This window comes from Periplaneta americana, chromosome 16 (genome assembly GCF_040183065.1).
Source record: "Periplaneta americana isolate PAMFEO1 chromosome 16, P.americana_PAMFEO1_priV1, whole genome shotgun sequence".
In the NCBI taxonomy this organism is placed as follows: Eukaryota; Metazoa; Arthropoda; class Insecta; order Blattodea; family Blattidae; genus Periplaneta; species Periplaneta americana.
The window spans coordinates 921,533-934,663 of NC_091132.1; the positions used below are offsets into that span (position 1 = coordinate 921,533).

Below are 13,131 nucleotides of genomic sequence, written 5' to 3' on the forward strand. Positions count from 1 at the left end.
AAGAAATTATTAGTACTAACTCCGAAAACTTACCTGACTATATAGTCTTGAATTATAACCACAACGCAACACATAAAATAACTATTAAGTGTTAATATTAATATTGATATTAATAATTAATATGTTCAAATTTCACTAGCTTCCAGTAACCGGCTCAGAAATCTAGTACAATTTTAATTTCATGGCACTCCAGTACCGACAAATATTGTCGATATTTGTTTCAGCTGTCAACATACCAGTTACAAAATCACTACCATTTGTAGTATTAAGTAGGCCTATTGAAATTCGAAACGAAGTTGGCAAAAGAAAATTCAACCTGCAAACTAGAAAATCACCACAATCCACTAGCATATGCAGTAATGGGGGAAAAATGGTTAGGTTTCACCCTTAGGGTATGAAGTAAGCTGACCCGGACTATAAATTTCCATCGCGCTGTCATTCACCAATTTAGGTCCATATCAGAAAGGACTCACGTTCAGTTTGTCGGTACGACGTTTTATTATTATTATTATTATTATTATTATTATTATTATATTTTATGATTACTCCTAATTTTAAGTTATTGTTTTTAACTTATTACCTATTAAGTTATAGCCCTATTTATTCTTTGCTGTACGCCTATGTTAGGCCTATCATGTTGCATGTTACCACATATTCACATTTTTTTTATGTTCTAGTGATATTTAACTTATTTTATATTTTTGTTTTCATATTTTCCGATAATGGTATATCTATAATGTGATAAGTTGAGCTATTTATAATCATAATTTTCCTTACTGTGTGTACCTAAAAATATTGTATTCATTGTATGCTTTTTACTACTATTAGTATCATTATTACTATTCATGTTTATTATTATTATTATTATTATTATTATATTTTATGATTACTCCTAATTTTAAGTTATTGTTTTTAACTTATTACCTATTAAGTTATAGCCCTATTTATTCTTTGCTGTACGCCTATGTTAGGCCTATCATGTTGCATGTTACCACGTATTCACATTTTTTTTATGTTCTAGTGATATTTAACTTATTTTATATTTTTGTTTTCATATTTTCCGATAATGGTATATCTATAATGTGATAAGTTGAGCTATTTATAATCATAATTTTCCTTACTGTGTGTACTTGAAAATATTGTATTCATTGTATGCTTTGTACTACTATTAGTATTATTATTACTATTCATATTTATTATTGTTATTATTATTATTATTATTATTATTATGAATAATTGTCTTATTTTTTATACTTTTTATGTCTCATTTATTTTGACCTGCTGTTCACATTTTCCTTTCTTTCTGTATGTTATATATTATGTCTGATTTCTACATACTTGTTGTTTACATTTTATTATTATTATTATCTTATTCAGTTTTGTGTGTAAAATTGTAGTGTACTTTGTAAATTTGTAGTGTTTTTGTAACGTAGTTTTACTCCAGGTTGAGTGTTAGAGAAGGCCGTATGGCCTTAACTCTTCCAGGTTAAATAAATCATTATTATTATTATTATTATTATTATTATTATTATTATTATGAATAATTGTCTTATTTTTTGTACTTTTTATGTCTCATTTATTTTGACCTGCTGTTCACATTTTCCTTTCTTTCTGTATGTTATATATTATGTCTGATTTCTACTTAGGCCTACTTGTTGTTTACATATTATCTTATTCAGTTTTGTGTGTAAAATTGTAGTGTACTTTGTAAATTTGTAGTGTTTGTGTAACGCAGTTTTACTCCTGGTTGAGTGTTAGAGAAGGCCGGATGGCCTTAACTCTTCCAGGTTAAATATATTATTATCATTATTATTGTTATTATTATTATTATTATTATTATTATTATTATTATTATTATTATGACTAGCACCTGACGTAGTTCAATTATTCCGGGTGACGGTGGACATTTATTTACACCTTAATGAAACTTTGTCACTGTTTATCTGCATCCCCACATAATCGACTCTTTTAATTGCGAACATAATTACAAGTGACGCCGTGCCAGGCTTGACATTCCACACGCTGTTTCCATTAACGATTCCAAGGATTTTAACACTTCGCGAGAATGTGTAAGCAACGCTTGTCACATCTGAGATTTCACTGGACTCATTTTATCTTAATGTTAAAAATAATATTAAGTGTCATAGTTCTACAGGCCTATCTAACTTAGTTTTAAGTAAGTTATAATTCTTTATCATGCTGATCGTGCAGATCTAGACCCAACTTATATCTGCAAATGTTTATCATTAAAGTGCCGGTCCACGACGCAACTTGAATTGTGTGAATTTTTCAGTTGCGCAGCTCGTTAAGACATGAGCCAAAACTAGCGTGGAATTTACCACTTTCTCAGTTCAACAACTTGAAAAAAAATTGCACGATTAATGCTTGCGCACAAAACATCATTCATGTAACGTAACATGATTATCACACACACGCATCTTGGTCAACTGTTGGTGATGCTGTGAATGTGGACAGAGACGCTGCAGTTGTCAGTCACTTATCTAGGCTACTCCTCGAGCTGTTTCAGAAAGACCAAGCTTTTTAAAAATGTTATGACCACTGTCAGGGAACAACTTCCATTCTCTGTTACGAAAATTGACGACGTTAATACAAAAGAAAGACACGTGATCGACAAATTCCGTATAACATACAGAACGCCTTGTAGTAGGCCCAACACACAACCGGCGAGTCGGTAGGAATGTAAACAAATCAGAGTAGCATACCTGAAGTGAGAGCCATCAGTTTCGCACTAGGCCTACTTCATGCAGCCTTTAGTGCTATTTAAGATAAGTTATAATTAGACCTAAGGTGTTTTGAATGGAGACCGCTTAAAATTAATATACGCCTATTTCTATTAATTACGTACATGTTAGGCATCAAAGAAATCTCATTTCATACCACATTTGTCTTTTGTGTCGCGTCGTGATTTATGGACCTCAATTTCACTTCTTCCGCTTGTGAACTGACCTCAACTTAAGCGATCTTCTGACCTCAAGTCCAGTTCATTAAACGCACTTTCCCTTTTTTTTGTTCATTGCGATACTCCAGTGGCTCAATTTTCCAAGAACATTATTTCGATTCAATAAAAAAAAGAGAAATTATGAATATCTTTGTGAAAGAATGTTCGATTGTGCTATAGGCTATAACATACGAAATATGGATTATCAAATTATTTGCAAATATGTACCAAAAATATCACACTAGATTTAATAAGTTATTGTTGAAAATAAAATGATAACCTAGAAGAAATACACACTCACAACAGACTCCTTCCATCCACTAAACACGTGTGAACGATCCAAGAGCTCTGACGTGACGAAGGTAGGCGGAAAAATTGCCTGGGCCTACAAGATGACACTTTCAAAATTGCATGCGACTTAAAAATTGCGCAAAAATTCAATTCGCTTAAGTATGGTTGTTTACACTGAGCAACTCGACAATTTAAGTCGCGTCGTGGACGAGTAGTTTTGGATTCGTAATTCAGCAACTTACTGAAGTTGTCGTCTAACACGTCAGTCCTTGACACTCGACGGCACTTACCCAGCATTTCAGCGGCATCAGTAAACACGATGAAGTATTTCGGAACGTGCACAGTCCATTGTTACTCCCGAATGCTTGCGCAGGTCGTCACCACAAACAAGATCGAATCCTGCGAGGAGCGATGCAAGTCACGGCACGGCACACGCACGTTGTCACTCGATAGCGGCGCTCTGTCACGGCGGGCGGGCAGATCTGCGGGTCGCGCCGTCACTCAGCCTCCCCGGAGGAGGAGCCCGGCGCTGGGTGGAGCCACGGCCCCCCCCCCTCCAACACAGCTCACCGGGCCGCCGCGCACATCTTCCCCTCATCTCGCACAAGAAAAAATATTCCTACCGGCTTCCCATAAGACATTTTTTTACTCAGATGAAAATACGCGCTGGGCGGGGAGAAACTTTTACAGGAATATTCCTTCCGCAACAGCCCCGCGAGGGAAGTTTTTTTTTTTTATTATTATTTCGTGTTGCTTACCGGAGTAAGAATCGAGCATCATGTGCACATCGCCGCGCCGGCCGCAGCGAAAAAAAAAAATGGTACAACTTTCTGAAATTAAATTCCAAGAATATTTCCCCAATATCATCATCATCATCATCATCATCATCATCATCATGTTAGGAACATCGGCTTATTCTGGCTAAAAAGAATTACTGTTCTCCAACCAGGAGATAAACCGTGAAAGGAATGTGCTTACTATTGCGTCAATTACTTTCATGGGTGCGTCTGAAGGAACGAAGAACAATACATTCACTGTCTCTTCTGTTTAGAATCATGCATACTTCTACTCCAAATTATCTGTTATCGCGCTTTCAATTTCTTACAACTCTTAGAAACCGACATCAAGCACTTCTTTCTATCCCTCATCATAGAACGTCTTTATACTCATCTTCCTATACTGTAGAAATACCTCGCCTCTGGAATTCGTTACCTAATGACGTCACGGACTGCCGGACTTTATCACAATTCAAAATTAAATTGGAAAATTTTGTCTTAGTTAATGTTTTTAGGTATTGCTAGAAGTATTGATTTGTGTTTTTTTTTTTCTTTTTCTTTTTTAATCTAATTAGATTAAAATTGCAAGTTTCTTGTTTATGTTAGTTAATTAGGATACAATTAATTATGATACTTAATCACTCTTTTAAAGTTTGTATGGCTGCAACCTGTCTATATTTTCTGTGGCTTTCCTTTGTTTATAGTGTTTTTTCTCTCTCTCTCTTTATTTTTTGTGTAGCTTTATTTTGTATATAGTGTATTTTTCTCTGTTTATTTCTATTATTGTATTTGTATTCCTGGTGTCGTGGAAGAAAAGGCCTGATGGCCTTAACTACACCAGAATAAATAAATAAATAAATAAATCTATTGGAGCGAAGTAGATAGATAATATTAGAGTTATAACGTCAGTTTGAAAATCATGCGCTCTCCTGCATGTGTTATTTCCTGTATGGAGGGATTAAACGACCATGAGATTAACAGCGATCTAATTTTGTAACTAGGGTAGTATAAAAATGTTTATATCAGTGTTATGGTTTGTGCTTTGAGAGATAGCCAATAGAGATACGAGTACCCACGTGTGTGACCTTATGACATCTTATGACATCAACATTCATTCACAGCATCACCCCGCTTCGTTTAATTCCCTGGAGACTTTCTCGTCGTTGGAGTACAGTAACTGTTCCTGAGACAGGCTCTTTCCTCTATTTGTGTTTTTTTCGTAATTTAACTTATTTCAAGACTGGAGTGTGTTCAATTTTATAATCTTTTTCTTCTTCTTTGATTTTTTCCCCCTTCAATGCTTGCCGTTTTTAGTTTCCACAGTCTTCGGTTCTTCCAGTCCCTTCTCGCCCTACTTGGTGAATATAGGTTACTCATATTAACGCAGGTCTATCTCTTCTCCTTTTGCCAGCGGAATATCAATCCATTTTTCTCTTTGGCGATCTATAGTCTGGCATCCTTTGGACGTGCCCATACCATTACAAGTTTTGGTAATTGAAGTTCGGCCCATTCTGGCCCAGATTATTCCGTTTCTTACTTTTCTTCTCTTGTAAACTGTAGGCATCTTCTCGTAAGTCCATTTCTACTGTTCGAACTTTATTTCTTATTTTTGTTGTAATCGGCCACATTTCCGCTCCATATAGCCTAAATCAATGTTTTCTACTACAACTACTATGAAAAATTATTTTCTTAAATTTTAACTAGATTTAGCATTCCATATCAACCAATGTTGCTTTCCTCCCATAGCTATTCTAGTCTCTATCTTATCTGTATTAGACTACATGTGGGGCCACTCCTTGAAATTAAGATGTAGAATAATATTTAAAAGTATTATATTCTTTTCGGAATATGTATGATAAGAACTTTCTTGTGTTAAATTTTAACGTATCTTGTTAACATGTTTCGATCTATTTTCGGTCATCTTCAGAACTGGTCGTTGTTGGTCTTGGCGCCTCTTGTTTCCTGTGAGGGTGCGTTCGTAGTGTAGAGTCAAAGAGTGGGTGTGTTTTGAAATTGAGTTATGTGTTGAGAATATCGTTGGGGTGTGTTTTCGTGTGTCTGTATATTTCATATTGTTCTAGTGTGTTGAGTTTCTGGCTTTTTGGTTGGATGTGCAGTATTTCCATGTCTGTGTTGGTGTCTCTGTAGGTGTGGTTGGCATTTGTGATGTGTTCTGCATATGTGGAGGTGTTTTGTAATGTTGTTATGGCTGTGATGTGTTCTTTGTAACGTGTTTGAAATGATCTGCCTGTCTGTCCTATGTAGAAGTTGTTGCAGGTGTTACATTTGAGTTTGTATAAGCCTGTGTGGTTGTATGTGTTGAGATGTTTTTGAAGAGTGTTATTTGTTCTGTATACGAAGTTGTAACTTAATCTTTTGAATGAGGTTGCAATTTTATATTCTCAACACACAACTCAATTTCAAAACACATACACTCTTTGACTCTACACTACGAACGCACCCTCACAGGAAACAAGAGGCGCCAAGACCAACAACGACCAGTTCTGAAGATGACCCAAAATAGGTCGAACATGTTAACAAGGTAATACGTTAAAATTTAACACAAGAAAGTTCTTATCATACATATTCCGAAGTGATACAGTGTTAAAAGTTGTGTAATCAAGATGTATTATATTCTCTTATAATTTCTGTTTCCAATTCTATGTTGGATATTTTTCTTCCAACACACATAGGGCTATATTTTGTTTTATTAAAGTTAATTTTTAATCCCCATCTGTGAACAAAAAATAAGATTTGCCTTCAGTGCAAACCTCAAAGATCTTCCGGCCGCCCCTTCGGATAACAGATAGAAAACACAAGACCTCAACAGGCCGAAAGTTATGGCCTAGGCCTACCAGAAGTACTTGGTAAGACGATGATGATAATGATGAAATCTTGAGAATCTTATTTTAAGAGAAATTGCAGTGTCTACACGAATATGCAAAATGAAAAAAGAAAGAAAATGAAGCAATGTAGCAGCTTAAGTTTATGTGGAGAATCACAATAATTGTCCTGCCGAGAACGAATAAACGTAAAAAAAGAGAAAATACATGAATAACAAGAAATGTTACTGCACAAGAAGAATAAATAGGCCTGTAAGTAACGCTTATGTTTTATTACACCGATATGGGCCTATAGCAGACCCGACAATTTACCAATGAAATGCGTCTTAAAATAGAAAGTAGCCGTGTGGCAAAGCTGATGAATACACAAATAATTCGCAGGGGTGGTCGCGAAAGATAGCGAAGATCTGTTTTCTGTTCGAACGGACAGACCGTTTTGTGACGAATATTTCACTTACACCAGTGATGTCAAAGCAAGCGCATTTTTCTGACCTCGACGTCGTGCGCGGGCTGCAAGCGCTAAGTATGGAAAGAGGAAGGGTTGTGTATATGAATAAGCAGCCTGTTGGATTAAGAAAACAGTGGTGCACAAACTTCAAACGGAACGTGAAATTTTATGTCGTTATTTTTATATGGCTTCTTTCTGTTTAATATTATCTATATTATCTGTAAAAAAATTACTAACACTGATTTCTTAATATTGCACTTGTGTTTTAAATCTTAATAACATGATAGAGAGTTAAGAAGGAATATTCACTTAAATTCCATAGTAGTATAATATTATACTGTATTAAGTGGATGAAACACATCATTCATAAAGAAAGTGATATAAAAAAAAGAGATTGAGTATGGCATGATAAGTTGGAATTTATATTGATGGTATCTTTAGCCCTACAAAAGTAATCAATAAACTAATCAAAACAATATTACAGTACAAAGCAAAGTTACCTAGGTACTGTATCTGTTTTAAGTGTAACTAATACAATATTACATAACAAAACTCTTATCACATTATGCTTTTAAGGTGATATTTGTGAGCAACTTCCTATCATCAGAATATTAAATTATTTTCTCGAAATCTGCTGAAGCTATAGAGCTAAGATTTTTACAACACATGGGCACGTATCTTTTGCTTATGATGTAACAGTAGTTGCTTTGTTAATTCATTTCCTTACATACAATTTCCATGCGAATATTTTCAAAATTTTCAATATACTATCTTCAGTAATAAGTATATACGGTATATAAGATTTACGAAAACATTCTGTAAGGCTACTAAATAAATAGGCCTATACCTGAAAATTTCACTTTTCTATACGAAAATTTGAGAAAATATTTCTTTTGAATAAAAATATCAAACTTGTGAAAAATAAGCATTAAAATTAAAACTTACATTCTTATAATGCACTTAACATGGATACAGTTTTAATAAGTTCTCTTCCCTTTATCCATTGAATCAGTGCTGGCCATCCCTGAATATAGCTCGACCAAGCGGCATATACCACCTCTTTCGTCTGTCTCTTTCCTTTCCGCTGTAAAGCGCTCAGGCTCTCCTGGACTCTAAAGCGCGCGCTTGCTCCTGTGGGGATCAATTGACATGCCTGACCTACACGATCATATTATCGAAGAGCGGTAGATCTACACAAATTCTGAATCTCGATCAATCAGTAAGCAAGTCATTTGTCCAGAGAGATAGGAACAGAAAAAATATGAGGCCTGCTGTTCAACGGCAAAGCGATCTTCAAGCTCATTCACAACACAGCGGGCTGAGTCCACGTGCACCAACAACAAGTCTTGAGTGGCTTGTGATTATTTTTTTTTTATTTTAGTAGGTTATTTAACGACGCTTTATCAACATCTTAGGTTATTTAGCGTCTGAATGAGATGAAGGTGATAACGCCGGTGAAATGAGTCCGGGGTCCAACACCCAAAGTTACCCAGCATTTGCTCTTATTGGGTTGAGGGAAAACCCCGGAAAAAATCTCAACCAGGTAACTTGCCCCGACCGGGATTCGAACCCGGGCCACCTGGTTTCGCGGCTAGACGCGTTAACCGTTACTCCACAGGTGTGGACCGCTTGTGATTAATGATGATGATGATGATAATGATGATGATAATAATAATAGTAATAATAATAATAATAATAATAATAATAATAAATAGCAGATAAAAACTCGTTATGTGCATGATCAAAAATCTGTAATGAAAATAGTAGCTGCTGGCCAGATTACTGATGGACTATAGCTGGGCTTATCCCAGCTAGGAAGTAAGTTGTAATGAAGGAGAAGCCTGAACAGGTTATTTTTATGTGCTGAAGTGTTACAAAGACACGAACAGCAAAGGGTTTGTCCCTAACCCTGCTAAATAAAGGATACTTTTTTTTTCTCTTTGAGTTCTTTCTGTCTGTATTTGTGTAGGCTTTTTTCTTTGTAAATTTCAGCTTAACAAGTGGTTACCAAACTTGTTTGCATCTTCGATTACATTAAACTTACTGGAGTTAAACATTGTTATTCGAAAACAGATAAGGAGAAGAAACGCCAATCGCCTCTGATGTCACTTCCCGAGGGCAGCATCTCAGACTACATTGGGTTGCATTATTTCGGAACTGGTTTTACACCTAGTAATTATCAGGAATTATATTTCTACCGAAAAGAATGCCATGTTTCAAAGCCGCAATGAAAACTGTGCTTCGGAGTGTTGTGGAAACAAGATCTTCAACACGACAGGAACAAGAACAAGTAATTCCTGAATTTCTTTTCCCCGTACGTAACAAATAACATAGGCCTACTTCAAATTTTCGTGAAGTCCATGTAACCATTCTTCGAACGTTTTTAAAGGCATGAAATTATATTCCCACCATTTTTAAGGAATGTTTCAATGAAAGAACAGGCTTCCTAACTTGATACATGCTTCCAGATCACGAAATGCAACCTTTTGCCTGAAATTATTATTATTTTATTTTATTTTATTGGGTTATTTTACGACGCTGTATCAACATCTAGGTTATTTAGCGTCTGAATGAAATGAAGGTGATAATGCCGGTGAAATAAGTCCGGGGTCCAGCACCGAAAGTGTCCAGCATTTGCTCGTATTGGGTTGAGGGAAAAGTCCGGAAACAACCTCAACCAGGTAACTTGCCCCGACCGGGATTCGAACCCGGGCCACCTGGTTTCGCAGTCAGACGCGCTGACCGTTACTCCACAGGTGTGGACAATTATTATTATTATTATTATTATTATTATTATTATTATTATAAAGACGTCTATTTGCTGTGAATTGCACCTCCAATTGAATACTTCCAGGGTTTACTGAAGCTGTTACTAGCATTGAAAGCGCGTGAAATAATCTTCACTTCATAACTAACATGCCACACAACAGACTATCAGCAAACTACAGTTAAACATTTGTTTCAAAATTTACATCTCTGCTGGGTCACTGTCTTTCATCTATGCGGCCCGAATTTGATCCCTGATCAGAGCGTGGTGGACTCTGTGGTGCAGGTTGCAGAGGGTTTTTCTCGGGGTACTCCAATCTCTCCTCCATCTCACCATAGCACAGGCACATTTATCGCATTTATTAACGTCCAACAGTAGATACAAGATTTTACGTATTTTCAGGACAAATTCATTTTAAGACATGATAAAGGATTTCCCCGCCCAATTTTATGATCTATTTTTGTAAATTCTGTTATTGTAGGTCTAAGGTAATTTATACGTGTCAATACCATTCAATGTAAAACTGATAATTAGGCCTAATATTATCAAAATTTGTATATAAATACAAATTTTGATAATATTAATAATATACATTAAATAAAATATTAAAAGATTTTGGGATGGAAATTTCAGCACAAAAATCAAAAGTAATGGCAATTTTAGGACAAGACCCAGTCAGAAGTAAGTTAATACACAATAACCAATGTCTCGAACAAGTACAAAATTTCAATTATCTGGGTTGTGAAATATCTTATCAAGATGAAAAAATTTGAACAAGAAAATTATCAAATTTACACAAATTCTAGGAATAATAAACAATACATTAAAAGCTAAATTAGTACAAAAATCTACAAGAATAAAAATATATAATACACTAGCATTGCCCTCCCTTTTATACGGAAGCGAGATTTGGACATTAAAGAAAAAAGACATGAACAGAATCAAAGCAACGGAAATGAAATTTTTCAGGAGGACAGCAGGATATACTCTTTTAGACCGAAAAAGGAATGAAGAAATTTTAGAACAATTAGAAGTAGAGTCAGTAGAAGAAAAAATCAGCAGATACAAATTCAATTGGCTAGATCATGTAAGAAGAATGGAAAATTCAAGAATCCCAAAAATTATGATGCAGTATAAACCTAGAGGACATCGTCGACCAGGAAGACCTTTAAGAAGACTGCTAGATGGGGCCGAAACAGGTCTACAGAGGCCTAATTCGTGAAGGATGATGATGATGATCAAAATTTTAAATACCTTCTTCTAGATCTATGACGTGTAAGTTACATACTGGAAAAATAAATTGTAAAGAAGAATGGGAAATAAAATATGCTCACAATCAAGGAGTTAGCAATAGGCTAATGGATACAGTCAGTTTCAAGAAAAACGTTAGAATGAGCTACACACAAATTGTTACGACTTGACAATAGAAAGATATAAGGCGACCTGTGCAACGAATCGTAGAAAGAAGTGAGAGGAAAGACTGAAATGACAAGAAGATACAAGTTACCTACAAGGAACTAAGAATAAATGTATCCGTAAAATAAAAGACAGCACAAAACTTTACGAAATGAAAAGTGAAGAATGTTCCAGAAATTCAACATAACTTTCGTTAAGAATAGTAGAATTATCGAGAATAGCACAAAGCTTGAGGCCGGAACAGGCGCAATGTGCAAGAACAGAGTGGCGCCCGGGGGAGTACGCAATGATCACACATGCGTGCAGTTCCACCCAGCAGACTTTACAAAGCGTGCAATATTCAACACCAACGCACAAAAATAAACCTGTCTGGCATTTAAAACTACCGAGAAAAAAAGAAAAAGGTACTCGAACTCGCGCCACGATTTAGTACAAATGTAAACACATTAATGAAGTAAAAATTCAGTTTGGACGACCCTGACTCGGGTTTGCTCGTACAATGGCAATGAAGATTTGTGGGCCTCATTGTGAAGGGAGATTCTCAACATCACAACATTAAATTACACGGAGGGGAAAAGAAAAAAATTGTAACCTATATAGGTTAGTCCACACACCATGCATATGACGTCTGCAGAATGGCTGTCTTTGTAATCTTAAACACTTAAAAAGAAATATCTCTCTTGGTGTCATACGGCGAGCATTGAGAGAGATCTTGAAGGTAGCATACGGATGTAATGTGATGAATAAAATCAGAAGCTGAGCACGACCGTCGCATACCTGGGCCAACCCTTCATCCCTCACGACGTGTTAGGGACTTACTTAATCTTTATCAAGATAGAACCCGAACTTGACGACGAGTCCTGGTGAATTCGTGATAATGGGACTAATTACCGAAATAGGCTGTAATCCAATTTGTGAGCAAACACAAGAAAATTGCGGATGTATTTTGTACTGTAAAACTTCTGGTGCTACGAAGATGTTGCAGACTCAATGAAGTAGAACATGAGAGAAGTAACGTACACAGATCTAGAAGATGTTACAGACTCAATGAACTAGAACATGAGGGAAGTAACGTACACAGATCTAGAAGATATTGCAGACTCAATGAACTAGAACATGAGGGAAGTAACGTACACAGATCTAGAATATGTTGCAGACTCAATGAACTAGAACATGAGGGCAGTAACGTACACAGATCTAGAAGATGTTGCAGACTCAATGAAGTAGAACATGAGGGAAGTAACGTACACAGATCTAGAAGATGTTGCAGACTCAATGAACTAGAACATGAGGGAAGTAACGTACACAGATCTAGAATATGTTGCAGACTCAATGAACTAGAACATGAGGGAAGTAACGTACACAGATCTAGAAGATGTTGCAGACTCAATGAACTAGAACATGAGGGCAGTAACGTACACAGATCTAGAAGATGTTGCAGACTCAATGAACTAGAACATGAGGGAAGTAACGTACACAGATCTAGAAGATGTTGCAGACTCAATGAAGTGGAACATGAGAGAAGTAACGTACACAGATCTAGAAGATGTTGCAGATTCAATGAACTAGAACATGAGGGAAGTAACGTACACAGATCTAGAAGATGTTGCAGACTCAATGAACTGGAACAT

At 35.9% G+C, this 13,131-nt stretch overlaps 1 protein-coding gene across 4 annotated transcripts in view; it reads right to left on the reverse strand.

Annotated features, from left to right (window-relative positions):
* LOC138691078 (transcription factor hamlet-like) overlaps nt 1-13,131 on the reverse strand; it is a 648,649-nt gene that overhangs the window by 283,291 nt on the left and 352,227 nt on the right. The window contains exon 1 of one of the 4 annotated variants that reach the window (XM_069812772.1): nt 3,541-3,713. The exons of the other annotated variants lie outside the window; for them this stretch is intronic. Coding sequence (XP_069668873.1) covers nt 3,541-3,547 — 7 coding nt within the window. The 5' untranslated portion in view covers nt 3,548-3,713. Of the gene's footprint in view, nt 1-3,540; nt 3,714-13,131 lie in introns of those variants that run through there. 4 annotated transcript variants of the gene reach the window in all.